The sequence below is a fragment of the Coenobita brevimanus genome, chromosome 59 (assembly GCF_032717465.1).
Source record: "Coenobita brevimanus isolate Jiangsu-jjx chromosome 59, ASM3271746v2, whole genome shotgun sequence".
Lineage (NCBI taxonomy): Eukaryota > Metazoa > Arthropoda > Malacostraca > Decapoda > Coenobitidae > Coenobita > Coenobita brevimanus.
The window spans coordinates 28,906,079-28,925,594 of NC_137012.1; the positions used below are offsets into that span (position 1 = coordinate 28,906,079).

General features: G+C 41.4%; 1 protein-coding gene across 7 annotated transcripts in view; it reads left to right on the forward strand.

The window, feature by feature from the left end:
• The window catches only part of CtBP (C-terminal binding protein), a 77,726-nt gene that overhangs the window by 36,980 nt on the left and 21,230 nt on the right, over positions 1–19,516 (forward strand). For 4 of the 7 annotated variants that reach the window (XM_080274718.1, XM_080274724.1, XM_080274723.1 and 1 more), the window contains 4 exons: positions 5,790–5,838; positions 8,044–8,332; positions 9,736–9,864; positions 19,089–19,256. In XM_080274718.1, the coding sequence (XP_080130844.1) occupies positions 5,810–5,838; positions 8,044–8,332; positions 9,736–9,864; positions 19,089–19,256 (615 nt within the window). In that variant the 5' untranslated portion in view covers positions 5,790–5,809. Of the gene's footprint in view, positions 1–5,789; positions 5,839–6,642; positions 6,723–8,043; positions 8,333–9,735; positions 9,865–19,088; positions 19,257–19,516 lie in introns of all 7 variants that reach the window. The other 3 variants (XM_080274721.1, XM_080274722.1, XM_080274720.1) reach the window with 2 other exon arrangements.

The window sequence follows — 19,516 nt, forward strand, 5'->3', positions numbered from 1 at the left end:
CACCACCCATCACTTTCATATCACTGTCACTGCCATCTCTTCCGGCTGTCACTTCCATCTGTTTCCCCACACGTCACTTCTGTCATCTCACACACTCACTGTCCGTCATTTTCACTTATTAGCACAGTGTAGAGACTCACCTCTCTCTCTCTCTCTCTCTCTCTCTCTCTCTCTCTGGCTATTAGCTTCCATCTTGTTAGTTACGCTGCTGTTGGGAGGGTCCGCTTGTTAGTTAGGTAGTTTAGTTACTGCTTACTCCTCTAATTGGCTCTTTTCACTTGGTTTCGTTCAGTTTGCCATTTTTCTTTTTGATTCGGACGTTTTTTATATTATTTGTTTTATAGGTTAGTCGCGTTACTGTTTCGTTTGTTCTTGTGTTTTTCGTCCTGATTTTTGTGTATTATAATTATTTCCTTGTCTTATTGTTTCGCTCACATATCATTCTGTCGTTTTCATTTGTTTTTCGCCTTTGTCGTTTTTCGTTTCAGTTTATTTATTTTTGTATCCAATTTATTGTTCGGTTTTTAACTCTCTCTCTCTCAACTTTCCTCATTGCCATCACTTAGGGAAATTTATGGTCATCTTCACCATCTTATCTCACTTTCATTATCACCATCACTCATTAACACCACCACCACCACAATCCTCCTCCTCCTCATTATCATCTACATTTGCTATCATTAAGAACTTCAAATATTCATTCATTCATTCACCACTTCCTTAATATTTTTCCTCATTTCTAACCAACACTATCACCTAAAAGAAGTAATTATAACAATAATAATAATAATGAAATAGTAATAATAATAATAATAATAATGATACATTCCTCGGTCCAGTCGCCATTAATCGCTTTCATTAACATTATTAGACTTCCGATTTTCATAATTTGCACACCTTGAGTCACTTCCACCTCCATCTTCACCATCACCATCATTCATATTTACCTGGTCAGAGGTCAAGTGCATCATTTTCACTATCACCCTCACCATCACACCACCTCCAGTCACTTTCACCGTCACATTCACCCACAGCAGCAGTATCATTCTCTGCACCATCAAATTACCACCACCCTCACCATACCATCACTTCCAGTCACATTCAGCATTATGTTCACCACTCAGTCACATCACATCACTGCACTCATCACACACTATGTCACTAGCCTCACCATCATATCTTTCCAGTCGCCTTCACCATCATGCTTACCGCACCATAAGTCCTTAATATCGTCTGGTGACTACCCTACTCACCATCACATCGCTGCCAGTCACTTTCACCATCATGTTCTTGTGTGTAATGTGGTCAGCGGGTCTCACCATCGTCACCATCACCCTCACCATCACCACGTGCGGTGATAGCCAGCGCAAAGTTTTAAAGACAAAAGTTTGTTGGAATGAGTTGGATTCTGGGAAAAAGTTGGAGTCGGGCGGAGTTGGTGGAGGGGGAGGGAGGGGATGAGGGAGAGAAAGAGGGAGAGAGAGGAGGGAGAAAGGGGGGGAGGGGGAGGAGAAGGAGAGAGGGGATGGGAGGGAGAAGGGAGAACCAGGGGAGACAGAGGGAGGTGAGGGGAGGGGGGAAGGAAGAGAACCTAGAGGGTGGGGGAATGAGAGAGGAAGAGGGATGAATTGAAGGAGGGAGGGGGAAGATGAAGGTGGAGAGACAGGGAGGAAGGGGGGGGGGAAGTAGTGAAGGGAACAGTAACAAAAGGAGGAAGAAAGTCAACAAAGAAAGTAAAGAGAAAGGGAAGAAGAAAGAAGATAGTGGGACGTGGGAAACTAAAGAAAATTGACACTTTGAGAGGGAAAATATAAAAGGGAAGAGAGAATAAGGTTAAAGAAAGAGGACAATAAGAATAGAGAAAGAATGGTGATTAGTGAGAGAGAATATGGAAGGGGAGGATGGTGATTATGGTAGGTGTCATGGTTTGTGTGGTAGAAAACTGGGGTAGATGGTAGAAGAGAATGGTTGCTTGGGTGAGGTGAAAATGGGAATGGGGAAGGAGTGGTGGTTGTGGTAGATGTGATGGTTAGTGAAGTGGAAAGAGGGGGAAGATGGAAAAGGGGTAAGGGAGTGGTAGTTGTAGGGGTTGTTGTGGTAGTTGTAGTGGTTATTGCATGAAGGGGGGTTGGGGGATGGAAAAGGGGATGGGAATGATAATAGTGAAAGTTAGGGAAGGGTGATGCTGAGGAGGGTGGGAATGTAGTTGTGATAGTGTAGTAGTTTGATAGTTATGGAATAGTTTGGTAGTTAAGGGATGTCTACCAGGCCCAGGTTGCAGTTACTATACATCTGTAGTTAAGTAGTGGACAAGGTCAGACGAGGCACCATATTCTTGTGGACTTCGGAGGCTCCCTAGTACCTCTTCCAAAGCGATTTAGTCTACATATTACACCCTGCTATTGTTTTGTATATTGTCTTTATAATATCGGTATAAATTGCATAAACAAAGCAGTTTTAGTAAGAATATTTAAGTTTTTCCACCTCAAGTAACTCCCCATCATCAGCTTCGTGAGAGAGAGAGAGAGAGAGTGTGAATGAATGAATTCTAAATATACCCCTTACCTTTAAATTTGGAATAGCATTTATATATATCTTATCATTGTAAGTATGGACGAAAACTGTACTTGTGTGTGCTCGTTCTAAAGTTGTGGGGGATAGTTAGGGAGGGTGATTCAGTGATTTGGAAGTTGGAGCGAGAGTTATAAGGAAGTACCCAGGAAAGGAGAAGTACCCCTAACAAAGTGCTCCAAACTTTGTGCCAGTAATTAGGTTAGGTTAGGAGTGGAGGTGGGTTAGGATAGGTTAGGGTTGATTGTATGGAGTTTGGATGGGATGAGTTAGGTGTGTGGAGTTTGTTAGGTTAAGTTTGTTTTCATGATTAGTTCAGTTAGGTGTGTGGAGTTGGGATGGGTTTGTTTAGGTGCGTGGAGTTTGGTTAGGATTGGTCAGGTTGGGTTTGGTCCCAGTTTAGATATATGAGTTTGAGAAGCATAGGATAGATGAGGCAGAGTGTTCTGAATTGGGTTAAGTCAGGTGCGGAGTTGGTTAGGTTAGAATAAGTGAAGATGTGGTAGGATAGGGGGGGTTAACTTTGGATAGGTTAGATCATTTAGGTAAGGTGGTCATTTAGGTTGGTAACGTAGGTCAGGCTGTGGTAGGTTAGGTCAGGCTGTGGTAAGCTTGGTCAGGTTGTGGTAGGTCAGGTTAGGTTAGGCTGTGGTAAGCTAGGTCAGGTTGTGGCAAGTAAGGTCGGGCTGCTGTGGTAGGTTAGGTCATGTCATGTGAGTTGAATGAGGAGAGGAGTGTGGAGTTGGTTACCGCGCGGCAGAAGTTTGTTGCGGTAGTTAGGAGGGTAATCAGTAGTTCGGTATTAAGACCAAGATGTGGCCGAGGGGGCTATGAAAGGAGATGAGGGAGGGAGAGGGATATTGGATGGGGAAGAGGGGGTGGAAGAGGGGGAGAAGGGTAGACCTGGAAATTGAGAGGTGGAGAATAGGAGGAAGAAGAGGGGAATGAGGGATGGAAGGAGAGAAGGGAGGGAAGGACAGTAAAAGGAAGGGAACGAGAAATGAAGGAAATGAAAAAGGTGAAGGAAGAGGATAAGAAGGATGAGGGTGAAGGATGAGTAATATGAGGAGGGGGTAAAATAAAGGATAGAAGGGAAACAAAAAAACAGTGAGAGGAAAGAGGGACCAAGGAAAGGGGAGGAAGAAGAGGATGAAAGAAAGGAGAGGGGAGGGGTGGGGAAGAGAGAGAGAGAGGAGGGAAGAGGAGGAGCATGGCTGGGGGGGTGGAAGAGGGGGTAGGAGAGGGGGCAAGGAGAAGTGAAGTTTTAATAGGAAAAGTTGTGTGCCAGAACTTGGCGCTATCAGTTTTGACAGAAAAGTTTTGTTTTGGAGTTGGTGGTTTAGGGGGAGGGGGGTCACAGCCTACTTGGGGAGGGGGGTGAGAGCCTACACGGGAAGGGGATGGGGAGTGAGAGGGTCACAACCTACTGGAGCAGGGAGGGGGTCAGCCTACTTGGGGAAGGGGAGGGGTCACACTCCACTTGGGGAGGGGTAAGAGCTACTGGGAAGAGGATAAGAAGAATGAGGGGAAGGAAGAGTGACTAATTATTTCATGGGGATGTGGGGGGGTCACACTGAATGTGATAAGTGTTCTGTTCAGTGAAGAAGGGTGAAGGCCAGTAAAGATGCACGATGTCGAAAAAAGAAATGCTGAACTTCGTAGCCTAAAGGACAATGGAAGTGAACTGTTGAGATCTTGTTTACAGCAGTATATATATAAAAAAAAAAAAAAAAAAAAAATCCAAGGCAGTGTCTTGATTCATGTATTTTCATTTGTAAAGTATAGAAGACAAATGAGATATTTGTTAGTGCAAAAAGAAGAAAAGGGAATGTTAAAGAAAAAAAAAATCTTGTATCAGTGTGCCACAACTCACGCTGGCCGAGAGTTGTCCTGGGAAGCTCCGTGACTAATTTCGTGTGTAATGTTCATTGTAACTAGTAAGGATAGGAATTTTAAAGACAGGAATTTTTTCAATACTCAGTCAAGCTTTCACCAGTTAATAATGCCACACCACCCAGAGCACAGCCATTGTAAGGTGTTGTAACAACTATTTATTATAAAGTACAGTTTTCCGCTATACTACCGGACGAGATGATGACATTTAAATATTGATCTATCTACCTCTAGCCAGGTGCCATAATCCCGTAACAAAAGGGGTGGCCGTTTGAGTTCGTTTTACGGGGAAGGCGAACCAACCCGCCACCTTAATAGATACGGTAATAATAATTACTTTTGTAACAAGCTTTAGCATGGTTTGTTTCTTGTTGCCTTAAAACTTATAGATCAATTGTAAATAATACTGTACGTTCAGAATTTCTCGAGGAAGGGATATGATTAGCCTAACCAAGAAATCTTGGCGTCGGGATCACCCTTCCACCATGTGGCCTGTTTCTTTAGTGTTCCTTCTCTATCGAGCCGTATATTCTGCTGGCAAGGCATATCGAATATACATTGGTAATTTTATGCAATCTGAAATATGCATTGGAAATAGAAACACTGAAAACTAAGTGATAGTTTTTTTTTTAGAGTACTGTCCCTAGTGTGGGTTGGATAAGCACGCGTCATCTGACTCATCTTGTAGGAGGCTGGCTGCGCTTGTAGGAGGCTCGTCTTGTCAGTGTCAGTGCATCATGTTACTAACTTCACACCCAAGTCTTCTAGGTGACGCAGAGAGAAGGGAGCTGGGTATATCATGCTTGTATATACTGCAGCTTCGGATAGTGTGGAAGGCCCAGTGTATAGTGCTGCCACAACGGTTTATTGCAGGAAGTATAAAGTCAGCCATACAGTGTCGGACAGTGTCAAAAGTACCGCAGGAGATAGAACCATTGATCCACATTTTACCAAGCCTAATCTTATATTGGCGCAAAGGTAGTTGTATTTAATTTGGTTGTATTGCCTAATTGCCGTCGTTTTGAGTGCCATTGATAGATACTAGGTAGCTTTAAGGTGTTCATGTTATACAGTTTTTATACATCTAAATACAGTATAGTGTTGCTTTATTGTTTTAATTTATATTCTTGTATTTTGCATTGTATTTAAATATTTATGTGTTCTTCAGATAATTTACTTCAGATTTATCCAAATACTGAAGAGGTTTAATTGCTGTACAGTACTTTCCTTCCATTTCAGGGAAACTGTACTAAAATTAATTGTACTTATAGTGTTTTTCATACAGTATCGTGGACATCTAACTTGTTCCTCTCTCTCTCCTTCAGGTTGATGTGCAGTATATAGGATGTCCTGGATACATAACTTTCAGAACAGGTAAGCTATTTTATTAATTTGTTTTACCCATTTTATTACTACACCCTGTAATGTATTTGTTCGTAAAAATTATCGTTGAACTATAAGCGTTGACCTTGTAAGAAAGAGAATATATATAGTTACTTGGAATGGATATTTTGTTGGCTGTAAAAAATAGACTTTAAGTGTTGCAAGTGTGAACAAACTCACATGGAGATCTGTGCAATTTGGTTTACTGGCACTTGGGCAGTGGGCAAAAAGACAAAGCCTAACCATTTATTGATATGTAACAAGCTAACACAAGCCTCATATTTCTCATTCACCATTTTGTAGTTAATATCCTTAATTATTGTAATCATGCAGTGTTGGAATGTCATAAATCCTTGTTTCCACCAGAAGGACATGAGAGTATGTCAGTACAGTAATTTCAGATGCGTGTTGAGGGGGAAAAATATAAAATTAGTTTTATAAAGTAAATTGGCTCAATAACGCAGTGAGATTTTTGGGAAGTATTAAAAGTTAAGAGTATAAAAGTGTCATAGTTCCTTCCAGTTTTTATTTTTTATCCCATATGTGGAATTATGATTGAATATGAACTTGGTTTTGATGAAAGTTAGTGGTGGGAAGATTGACACTCAGTGGTACAGTTCAAAAAAGTGGAGAGAATGTAGGTGCCCAGTGGATTACAAATTACTCAGTAGTATACCTGTACCTCGGTGCACGGAATGGAATGGTGTGGTGAATGCATCATCTCCCAGTGTGGGTTTGTTACACACGCGCACGTTTCCAATTGACTCACTCACGGCCTCCTGTGTTGTACCTCAGGTGGTGAAGTGAGCAGCCGAGTAAGGAGCTAACCTTGCCCGCCTGGCTGCCTCTCAAACAACTCTAGTTCCATTATTTAGGTAAGAACTGCTCTTGATCATACAGATACTGAAATATGCATCTCAAGTCACTGTATACATTACCTCATTACAGAGTGTCATATGTTGCTGCTATTATGTCAGGAGAATACTAAGGACTTATCTTTTTCATTAATGATTTATTCAGATGTATTTTCCTTTATGCAGTTCAGTTACTTTAATGAAACCACATGGAGACTATTTTCTTGTTGTGATAGAGAGTCTTCAGAATTGTTGTGCATGTTGATTGATTTGAGCTTATTTCTGTGTGTGTGCTGTGTCTGAACTGTTGTGTTTTAGGTGTGAAGGATGGTGTGTTGTCACGATTGTGATTGTGTGTGTGTGCTGCCATGTGGAGCGTTCCTGGTTTGTAGTTGTGACAATGTATACACTGTGGCCCATGGATTAAAAAAAAAAAAATGCAAGTTATTAGTAGGATCTTTATTGCTGTCATCATTTTAACTGCATGCCGGTAACACAGTAATAACAAAATGTTTAAGACAGTAGTACAAGAAAGGTTTAGGTATGTGGCAGTAGGCTTGTAGCTTCTTAGTGACACCTTAGGTAAGTTTTAGTAAGTGTTGTGACAGTTTTGTTTATGTTGTCCACAGTACTGCATTTTTTTTGGGGGGGGGGAGGGGGATGTGACAGGAGGTTTAATTTTGTACATATTTGTAAATTTTATCATTGCAATGTTTCTCAGTGTATCAGAATGTTGAGATTTGTTGCTTATAGGTAGCTGATTAGGTAAATACAGTAATCTTAATGTATATAGCCCATGGTTTCTATCTTCATGTGTTATTTGTTTCCATGGCCTCAAAAGCAAGTGCCAAAACATTTCAGTTACCGGTAACTTTTCTTTTGGAGAATGTTTGAAAAAGTTATTGAGCCCATTATGAAAACAAACATTATGATAGAAAGGGTTCAAGAATGCATTTTTATTCAACTTTTGAGAGATCACAGGACTTGCACAATATCATCTAGTAGCAGCACCTGTTTCGTGTGTTTGGCGTGTGCACTGTAGCATGCAGCCTTTTAATTATCTTACTTTGGCCACTGTAATCTAGTAAACTCCCAGAAGGCGTCATTGTCCAATATTATCACCTCCTAGATATTTGATATTGAGTCCTCATGTTGACTTGTGGTTTGATTCCGTTTGTAAATATTGTGTGTGTGTGTGTTACAGTTTTAATGTACTAGTTTTGCTAGTGTGTGTGTGTTTGTGAGATGAAGATGTTTTAGTGTTTGTGCTGTTGATATTTGTGTGTGTGTATGTGTGAGAGAGAGAGAGAGAGAGAGAATTACTGATGTGAGGGTGTTGCAGGTTGGGTGGTGTGAGGCCAGAGGGGTGCATGGACAAGCCCCCAGGGTTGATCGGGGCTGAGCGTCAGTTCCCGGTGCCACAAACAGTGCCCACCAGCATGTTAAACAGTAACAAACGGCCGCGGCTGGACAACATCCGGCCACCCATACCCAACGGCCCGGGTATGCATGCCCGGCCGCTGGTGGCCCTGCTGGATGGCCGAGACTGTGCAATTGAAATGCCCATCCTCAAGGATGTGGCCACAGTTGCCTTCTGTGATGCACAGTCTACATCAGAAATACATGAAAAGGTGAGAATCTTAGTCATTTACTCTACAAATATGGTGATTGAGTCTTTCCTACTCCCTGCAGTGCATTGCTACAAGAAGAAAGTCTTCCATTTGCCAAAAATTTCATCATTAATTGATCATTCCCCCCACCTCCACCCGATATTATGTTTCATGAGTACATTTTTTATTGAAAGTGAGGACTGACTGTAGTACTGTACATAAACTAAGAATTGATGTAGATTTTTTTTAAGTATTGGTATTAATATTAGCAAATACAGTAGTGGATGCTGTGATTCAGTGAGAATGTAGAGAGAAATGCATACCATTATGCATATTTATTGAACAACAGAACAAAATCTTACAGTATGTTTATGTTCAGAAACCATGGACCTTGACAGCATATGAAGGTCTTTTCACCTGTTGGCAGTTACAGGGCCATATGTCCTTCCTGACACCCCAGGCTTGATGGTCAACCACCCTGGTGTTGTAAATAGTGTCTTGGGCTGTAAGAAACCGTCTGGCTTGTCAGTGTAGAATCATCTGAAGGTAGTACAACATTATGCCTGTGAATGGCAGGTACCCCCACCTACCCCAAATAATAAGACAGCCAGATTTGCCTAGTAGTTCAGATTTTTCAGATCTGTAGCCATGAGTCTGATGTAATTGAAGAAAATTTTATAGGTTCAAGATGTAACACGTCATTTGTGATATAACGGTGGTTCACGTTAACACCTTTCTGTCGTGTCGAATTGAAATAGACTTTTCTTATGTGATCAGATCATATAAGTGTCCCTCTCTTTTCGTCATGTAATCTGATGTTAACTCCTTTAGCTACAGTTTGTGATTTTTGTTTTATTCTTGCTGTACTAGATTATTTTTTCAGTATAAGAAGAAATACCTTGTTAGTAAAGGGGTTTATCAGCTATCTAATCTCTCTCCAGTACTCTTTCCAAAACTGAATGAAATCTTCAGATGGCAAAAATATGAAATTAATGTCATGTTAAAAATAAGATAATCAGGTTGAATGGGTATGTCTCACCATTGCTGTTATGTCTTACGAATAGCACTGCAATTGCTCCTCTACCTGTGAACTTTTTGGATAAGTATTTATTGGTTTATATTTAAATTAAATGTACAAAGTAGAATTCAGTATAAGTATTTATTACTATATTTTACCTTCCATGCCAAGCTGTTCAAGGAAGGTATAATACTTCATTGTTGCGTTCATGATATAAATTACAACCACATCAACTTAAAAGGTGCAGGGGTGCAGTCCTTGGCTTCAAGTATTAGTGAATTTCAACTTCTGGACATTTCATGTTATGATCCAACTCTCAACCAGTTAAGTTTGTGAGTAGGAGAGCAAGTGTATTTTATCATGTCACAAGATCTTAAGCTTTCTGACCCATTTGTGTCTTCATCAGGTCTTAAATGAAGCAGTGGGAGCACTAATGTGGCACACCATTACACTTACAAAAGAAGATCTGGAAAAATTCAAAGCCCTCAAAGTCATCGTTCGGATTGGTAGTGGCATCGACAACGTTGATGTTAAGGTGAGTCTTCAATTCCCTGTCTGTCTGTAGCCAAAGGCCATAATCCTTGAAGGCATGTCCATAAATGAATTGCCCCCATGTCATTCTCTCCTCTGTCATCAGGTTGCCCGCCCTCTAACTCATACCACTGTTATATACCTCTCCTCCCTCCCCCTCAGGCAAATTTTTATGTTTAGGTTAGGTAATGATTGAAGAGGCAGACCTTTGGAGGAAGAGTTGAGCAGTATATTGGTGAGAGAGAAGGAAAAGGTATAGTGTTTAGAGAGAATGGGAGAGGTGTACATGAGGACTAAGCAGTATGGAGGTGGCTGTATCATTGCTGTCTATGTCCAGGGGAGTATAGGAAAGAGCAGGACATTAGATATGATAGAGGTGAATGAAGCTGTTTGGTATACTGTAGTTGTGGTTTAAGGTTGTTTTATTATTTAATTATACGAGGTCTTTTTTTTTTTTTTTTTTTTTTTTTTTTTTACTGATTGAAGTTATTACTGTGTCATGTGGCTGGTGTATTTTACATTTCTGCATTTTTATCTTAGTGGCAGTTTTAAGTTCTGGAGGGAGATCATTGATAATTTACCTCTTGTTTACCTAGTAGAGTTTAACTTGAGAGGAAAGTTTAGAATGCCAAAAAGTTGTAAAGTCAGGAACCTCCCCCATGCTGTTGTGTAAAAAGTTTAATTGGGGAGAAGTTGTTAGTTTACCTGTGTGTGGCAGAAGATATTGGTGTTGGTGTTGAACTGTATTGGTGATGTCCTGCCCGGTCATGCCATTTGCTGCCCTGCCATGCCCTAGCCTGTCCTGTTTAGTTTTAGTTACTGCTTATGGGGTTGTGTCAGGAATTAGGTGATAGGGAGTGATGGTGTGTTCCACATCACTGAGGATGCTGCTAGATAGTTGTATGTTTGTGTTTTGCCTTTCATTGTTTCTGGATCCCACCTTACCTCATCTCTAAGGTGAGAGTCAGGGTTAGGATGACAATAATGAGGGTGATTTGGTTTTTGCTTTCTCATTTGTTGTTCCTGGATCCTGTCTCACTCCTTCTTATAGGTTGGATTTGATGATGAGATTGATAGTGAAGCTTGGGGTTGTCATGATCATGTATTTTTTAACACGTATGAGTGAATTTGTTATTATATCGAGGTGAGTTTTTGTTGCTAGGATTGTTTTTGTGTTGCTGTTCCATTCCCATTGTTTATTTTGTATTGTTTCATTCCCACTGTTTTGTAAACCATCTTTTTCCTTATATGGCCTATGCCCTTTTTCCCAGCTTCATAATTTTCCTCCTCGTGACTGTACGCTGAGTGACAAGCCAAATGGTTTCCTGTACCCCAGGAAACCATTTACTATGCTGGGTGGTAACCATATAACCAAAATATGACACCTGGTGGTTTAGTGGGTAATTGTGGCGCTCTAATCAGATTGAGCCGGTGAAGGTTTATATCCAAGGGGTGGTTGGGGTTATTGCTCACGTAATGCCACTCGGGGATGAGTGAGGCTGGTCATTCTCCTCATAAATGCCAGGACCAAAATGCCCAGCCCCGGGCTGCTACGCTTCTCATGGGGCAAAGTAGGATTGGATGCTGGATGGATGGATGAATCTCTCTACACTAAGTCTTCCTGTGTCATTGTATCAACACATCTCTCCATACCTTCCACTCCTCCCTGTCCTATGATCCTCTCACCCTTCCATCTCTTCACACTCACCCCTTCATCCATGCAACCCTTCTCCCTCTTCTTTTTCCAACACAAATTCCCTTCTCACCCTCTCCGTTCTCTGTCCCTCCTCACCCATTCATGCACTTCCCTCTTTCCTCTCCCCACCCACTGCTCCTCTCACATCTTCCCAGCCCCACCCTCTTCCCCTCCCTCACCTCTCCACACACACTTTCCCCTTCTTCCCGTCCCTCCCCTCTCTACACACATTTTCCTGTTACTCCTCTCCCCATCCCCACTCTCGCCTCATACATTTCATCCCATCTTCTCCCCCCAGACCTCCCTCACCTGAGCTCATTGTCTTTTTAGATCATCATCCTTTACTTATCTCTCCTTATTACCTCCCCCCCGTCTCCCTTCCTCCCTCCTTCACCCTCCCGTGCAGTCTCCCTCCTTCCTCACAACTTGTCCTCCACTTTCAGGACTTTTTTTTTTTTTTTTTTTTTTTTTTTTTTTAAATGCTGTCAGAACTACACACAACTTTCCATTTCTTTAATTTTTTTTATGACCCACCATTTCTGTTGTTAATTGTATTATTTGAGCTCTTTAATGTCATTAGTCTAGGTTAGTGCACTTTGTTTTGTAAGGAGAGTTGAAATAGTTTTTTATTCCTTTTACATTTTCTATTTGTTTCAGAATCCATTTTCTTAGGTGGGAAGAAAGTCGTCATGATGATGATGATGATGATACAGAAAAGCAAATTGAACCATTTGGTGGTGGTGGGGGGGGGAGATAAAGGCCAGGATATTGATGATAAAAAATAAGTTGACATACAGAATAACAAAGTCAGCCACAACTAGTTCAGAAGTCACTTTGAATCTGGTAGCTCAGCCGAGGCATCGTGGAGTAAAGGGGGGGGGGAGGCCCTTAGTCATTTTACCAAAGTTTGTCAGAAAGCTTCTCCGAGTTAAAAACTTTTCTTCCAAAGTTGATAACTCTCCAAGTTGATTGCTGGAGTCTTCCAATAACAGAGTTTTGGGATAGTTAGAATTATTCTCTCATGATTGGCTCTTCAGTTGAGTTTTCCAGAGTTCTTTTCTGAGTTTGATGAGGTCTGGACAAAGGAGGGAAGTTGTGATAGTGTTGAGAGTGAATGTGCGGCAGTAATTACCTGGGCTGGGGCTTAGATTTTGCTTCACACTACCACTGTTCCTTCTCACACTGCTGCTGTTGCTGTCACTGTTCATCTGTCTCCTAGGAATAGTTGATTTATATTGTAGGGTGGGGCCTTAGAGAAACAAATAATGACTTAATATAATTCAGAGCAACAGTTTAAATTCAAATTGGAGGTTGCTAGAGATCATTGATTTTATTCTTCCTCTGTATATCTAGGAAACCATAATAATTCCTTTATGTTCATACTAATGTTTCTTTGATATTGTTATAATCATATCATCATGACACAGCTTCTTACTACAGTATTACAAAAATGTGGGGAGAATCCAGAAACAGTAGAAGAAAGCACTACCGTTGAGTCTTCCAACAGAAAATCACCTTAAATAAGTTTAGCATTTAAACCTTTGTAATTCTTTGTGTTTTAAGAAAAAGTTAGTGGTTTGTATTTGTAGTATGATTCTCAGTTATTAATACTATAGTGTGGAACCAGAAATGGCTGCATACATATCCCACATGACCTATATTTTTGTATTGTAGTTTTCTTTCATGACTTCCTGCATTTCCCACATTACCTTATATTTATTTGTATAGTTTTCCTTGACAAGCAACTGTATGAGCTCATTTTCTTTTCCTAAATCTGCACATTCATGACATGTTGTGCAATGTGTTGTATGTACAGTTGTGTGAAGAGAAAGTATATATACTTGGTTGTTGTATAGCCCCAATGCTAATGCACTAGACTTGCCATTTTCCCTAACTTGATTCCCTCTCCTCTCCCTCCTCAGCACAGTGAATTTTATTTAGCTTGAACCCTTCAGTCCAGTAATGCATTTTTCATTATAACTAGTCACCAGATAATTTAATTGAACATAAGATTAAAGGGTTAGTGAAGGCTATATCGATCCCACAGTTGGAAAAGTCTCCTAAATAAAATTGATAGAAAGTGGTTAAGTGAAGGGTTTAGGAGGGACCACCTTGGACAGAAAGGGTTAAAGGAAATCATGCATATCAGCATGTTACTTTGAGCCTTTCGGTCTGTCCACTCCCCCTGATGTTATGAGGGAGGTGCTGTTTTCTGCTGTTGCTGTGTGTCAGTTGCACAAACACCCAGCAGTTTTTTCCTTATACATGCATACATAACCAGCATAAAGACACATCTTACCACAGAACACACACACACAGTTTTTCCTTTGTTTATGTGTTCTTTGTTCCCCGGCAGCAGAGGCATGTGCATTGTGTTGTGCATTGTCTATGGGGAGGGTGGAGGCTTCTTACCTTACACCTGTCATTCATTCTCTTTTAAACATTTGGCCATAATTTACTGACATGTTTTAAGTTCCTATCTCTTTCACAGTATTTCATTCTCTACCAATAGTACTGTATTACCATTTATTTTTAGTACCCTCTCTTCCATTGCCATCCACTTACTACTAAATTTTTCGATAACTTTCCATTTCTGGATATGTTTTAAGTTCCTGTCTGCTATATTTCCTGCAAATTTCAGCCCATGTATTTTTATTTCTGATCCATAGTTATTCAGTATCTTTACCCAATTTCACTCAAGTTTCTAATTGTGTTTTTTTTAATTGTCCAGCAAGCACAGTACTAGAAGCTGCACCTGCCATTCTGGTGCTGGGTTTAGTATTGAGTGTAACAGTTGATTGTGGGTAAGAACAGGATACAGTATAAAACCAGTGTTGCACATGCCCCCCCCCCTCACCCTACCCCACCTACAATGACCTCAACCACCACCTCATACATTTTTTGCTAATTGAGTAAATATCCAGATACAGGCAAATTTATGGACAGAGTTGCCTTTCCAGAGATCATAAAAATGGCATAGCTGAATGGCAAGTTATGGAAATTAGTATTCTACTATTAAATCATCACCATCACCAGCTGTTTTTCTGCATTCCAGCCAGGAACCCCACCAAAGAAATGGCTTATGATGATGACGATTAAACCCTACACGCCGGGGGTTTTCTGATGTTGCACACTCCTCCCTACGGGGGATATTCATGACAGAAAAAAGTAACCTTACTTACCCTAATATCTGCCAAACTATAATAGCTAGAGAAAAAATTAAAGATACATAAGACTCACCAACTCCCAAATGAACGTATCCCCATGTCTCCAGGTGGTTCCGTCAATGAGTAAGTTTAAGTTCAAAGGGTAGTGGGAAGATACTTGTGGCTATACATGTCAACTGGCGTTGCTCCGCACCCCAAATCGTGACGGTTATACACGTCAGCCAGCGGTTAGGGATACACTCTCCCTGTCAGTCTCGCTCTCCATGTGGCCACCTCATTGTAGTTCTCCTAACGCCATCACATCCACATCCACATCCACACTACAATGCTCTTTCACTTCCACTTTTGTCAGTCTGTCCCTCCATATGACACCACATGCTCTTCTCAAATACAGTAACTCATTTCCACTGCTCTCACTCTTGACTTGTGTCCCTCCAACAAGGCCCAAGCTTCACTTCCATATGTTAGAGTTGGTATCACAATACTGTCGTGCAGCAACATTTTTACTTCATGCTCACTTCCCTGTTTCTTATCTCTGCTTTCAAAGAACCAGCAACCTTGCTTCCTTGTTGTACCCTTTCAAGCACTTCAGCCTTTAAACTTCCATCCTTACTCATCACACTACCCAAGTACTTAAATGCACTCAGATATTCCATTTCCTCCTCATCCAACTTCACTTCATTCAGTGTCCTCATTTCTCTCAAAGACCATAACTTTACTACTCCCTACATTCACCTTTTAGATTCCATTTCTTACACACTCTCCCAAACTCATTCACCAAGCCTTGCAGCTCCCCATCGTCTTCACTCAACACAGTATCATCTGCAAACAACAGTACAGGGAGTTTCCAAACACTGCCATCTCTCATTAGGGCCACTCCAGCATCTGCTACCCTACCTTGTATCTCCTTTATAACCCTATCTGTTGACAGATTGAACACCCAAGGAGACATGACATCCCTGTTTCAGTCCAACTTCAGATAGAGAAATTCACTCAGTTCACCGTCCACACACACACTGCAGGCTTAGCACCCTCATACATACTCTTCACGGCATTCTGCAACTTCCGATTTACTCCATATATTCTTAATACTTTCCACATTCCTTGTCTATCCACCCTGTCATATGCTTGCACCAAATCCTTGAAGGTCACATACAACTTCTTTCCCTTCTCTAGAAACTTCTCCACTAAAGACCCAAAAATGAATTTGATCTACACAACCTCTTTGCTTCCTAAATCCTCCCTGTTCTTCTCTGGCTAATTCCTCAGTTATTTCCCTAACTCATTCAATAAGTATCCTACGATATACTTTTCCTATTACACTTCGAAGACAAATGCCCCTATGATTACCATACTCTTCTTTTTCCCCCTTTCCTTTGTACAGGGGAATAGTTATACCTGACTTCCAATCCTCTTGGACTTAACCTTCCCCCCAGGCCAATCTGCACATCTTTCTTATCCATTCTACTACTACCTCTCCCCCATGCTTCAGCACTTAACTGTGCACTTCATCAGTTCTTGGGGCTTTCCCCATTTTGACTTTCTTCTTTGCTTCCACAACTTCCATGCTACTGGTTTCTTCCTATCTTCTCACATCCCTCCTTCTCCCAGCCATTCCCTAGCCACTTGTTTTACATTCTTTCTGTATGTTCACCAATACCTTAACCCATTAACTGCTAATGGCTGTTTTTTTGAGATGTCTGTGGTGCTCAGATACAGGGGTAAAACTGAACTTTCCCAGAGGCCCAATTTTGTCTTAGGAATTGAGAGAATACATGCCAAAGTATATAGTAACGAAATATTAGCTCAATATTTACCTTACTAAAGCCGTGGAAGAACATCGAAGTGTCTGAAACCATATTGGAATGTATAGTTTTCGTTTTCATTTTTGAAGGCTCCAACATGCTTGCATGCATTGGCCTTGGTCACCGTGGCGCTGTATTTGACCCGCATCTGCGCAGCCAGGACTCTATTGAGCGGTCGCACTCGGAACAGCGAAGGCTGTATAGAGCAGTTGACGGGTTAAAGTGTGTTCATCTACTCACTTTTTCTCCCTACTCCATTAGCAATCTGTCATTTTTATCTTTCACTCCCCGACTAACTTCTGTATCACCTTGTCTAACATTCTTTACCCCTTTCCACAATATTGTCTTACATTCCCTCTGCATTACAAATTTGTCATCCATTCTTTTCTTACTCTCTCATATTAATCATTTCACCTCCCTCTTTTCCTCTGCATATAACACTCACTTCCATTTCTCAACTTCTCCACACCCGTTTCTCATCCACTCCTTCTTATTCTCTCGTATTAATCTTTTCACCTCTCTCTTCCTCTACATATAACTCTCACTTCCATTTATCAACTTCTCCACATCCCTGTTTCTCATCCACTTACTATATACTTTCTTCTTTTGTGCCACAGCCTGTCTCACCTCTGCATAATTCCACCATGCTGTTTCTTGCACCCCCTTTTGCCTTCTCTTCACCCCACACACCACCTCACATGCTGCACAGGCTTCTGTGAATATCTTGTACACACCTTCCACGCCCCCTATCTGCTCCAGATCATATTTACCCAATCGCTTCTCCACTTCTCTCTTTTAGTCTGCCTTTTTTCAATCATCTTGCAATCTTTCTACCCTCTCTACCCTCCTTGTATGAGCTACTTCCTCCTGTCCTTCTCTTCCTCCATTTCATTTGAACCTTGACTTTCACCACCACCAAGTGGTGGTCAGAAAGCCCACTCCCCCAGCCTCTACTGTATATGCTCTTGCATCCATTACACCTCATTCTGTCATCCACACACACATAGTCAATCATTGCCTTCCATTCATTCAGTTCACCACCCACCCATCTCATCACTCGCCATATATACCTGTGGATCATTTTGTGTCTAAAGAGGATACTGGCTATCACCAACCCCCTACCTGCATGAATGTCCACTAGAACACTGCCATTCTCATCCACTTCTGCAGGCACACCCCACTCACCAATTTCTCCATCCTCCCTCACATTCCCTACTCTTCCATTCATGTCTCCAATCAAAAACACTCTCATTCCTTTCAAACTTTTTCATGCACGCTTTCATATTTGTCCAAAAGTCTTCTTTCTTTCTACTTGCATGCATTTTTGTTTATTTTACACATTCACATTTCACCCAGGATTATTCTTTACATACAGTACTGTATTTCTGGATCCTACCCACCCAATCCAATTTATTTTTGGTAGTAGGTGGGATCAGGATGGTGATGACAAAGGTCCTGTTTGACATGCTGTGAGAGTAGATTGAGGATAATTATGACAAACCAGGGAAAATAGCACTGTTGTGGCATTTCCTGAATGGGTTTGCTTAACGAACCTTGGAAAGTAGAGAGATAATGATGATGATGATGTGTCTTTTAACCCCTTGACTGTGGCTAAGGTGGTGAAAGTGAGGCCCATGCTGTGGTGTTCCACCCCAAAGTTTCCCATTTTCAGTTCAGTAATTTTCGTATTAATACACGATAATAAAAAGAAAAAAAAAAGAAAAGAAAAAAGCACAAGAAAGATAAACCCTTCTTTTTACCCGTGAACACTGCAGTGAATGTCTAGGTGCTCCTATGTTGCTGTAGAGAGAAGTGGAAGAACATCATTTTTGGTGTTTTTGTGCATTGCTGTAGCTGTCTGTTGTCCTCAGTGACCCCCACTGGAGCCCACCACCCTTCACTTCACCACCACACACCAGTATATGTGTCACTTAGGTTTGCTGTATATTGTATGTCACTTAGCACTTCAGTATCATTATTTTACTGACATAGTGTTATATTGAAGAGTGAAAAACTAGTCAGTAACAGTAAATACTGCTTAACTCAACGAAATATATGGCTTACACCAGACATGTTCATTTTCCAAATATTTGATTCACATACATTTACAATTAGATTCTTTCACTTTACATTTTGTGAGTCAGTTTTCTAGAAGTTGAGCGTGTAAAAGTTAAGGTAGCAGGCTCCCAGACATAAGCCAGTTTGACACGTGGGGCACCATGTTGTCACTTTCCTTCTTACTTGTTCGTGCCTGCTAGTGTTCATGCAGACATAGCAGGAAGCTAAAGTGAACTAGCAACCCCAGGCGCGAGTGGATAAATACACAAAGTTCTCGGGGCAGAATACAGGTGCAACTTTTGAAACAGAACTGTGGATTTTAAAAGGAATGCTGCAGTATGTCGAAAGGTCCGTTCAGAAGGGACGTGGCAGTTAGGGGTTAAGGTGAGTGGGGATAATGGTGATGAAGTTTCCAGTAAGTGGGGTTAGGATGCTGCTGCTGCCAGTATGGTAATGACATCTCCCTCTGTGTTCTTACTAACAACTCTTGTTACATTGGCAGGCTGCGGGTGAGCTGGGCATTGCAGTGTGTAATGTGCCCGGGTATGGTGTGGAGGAGGTGGCGGACACAACTATGTGCCTGATCCTCAACCTGTACCGTCGCACCTTCTGGCTGGCCAACATGGTGCGGGAAGGGAAGAAGTTCACAGGTCCCGAGCAGGTGTGGGAGGTGAAGAACGCCGTGTGGGGTGTTGGGGATGCCTACTGCTGCCAAGGGGACCTTGCCATAGGGCCCCTCCTCTCCATAACATGTGGGGTCAGATAGGATGGGTGATAGAGGTGTGGGCTAGATAGGATATGAGACAATGCTTTGTGGTAGATTTATAGGGCTTTGAATGAGGATGGATAAGACCACACCAAAAGCCTCGTCACTGAAACACATTGGTTCAGATATAGGTGAGTGATTGGAGATATGTGTTAGGTACAGAT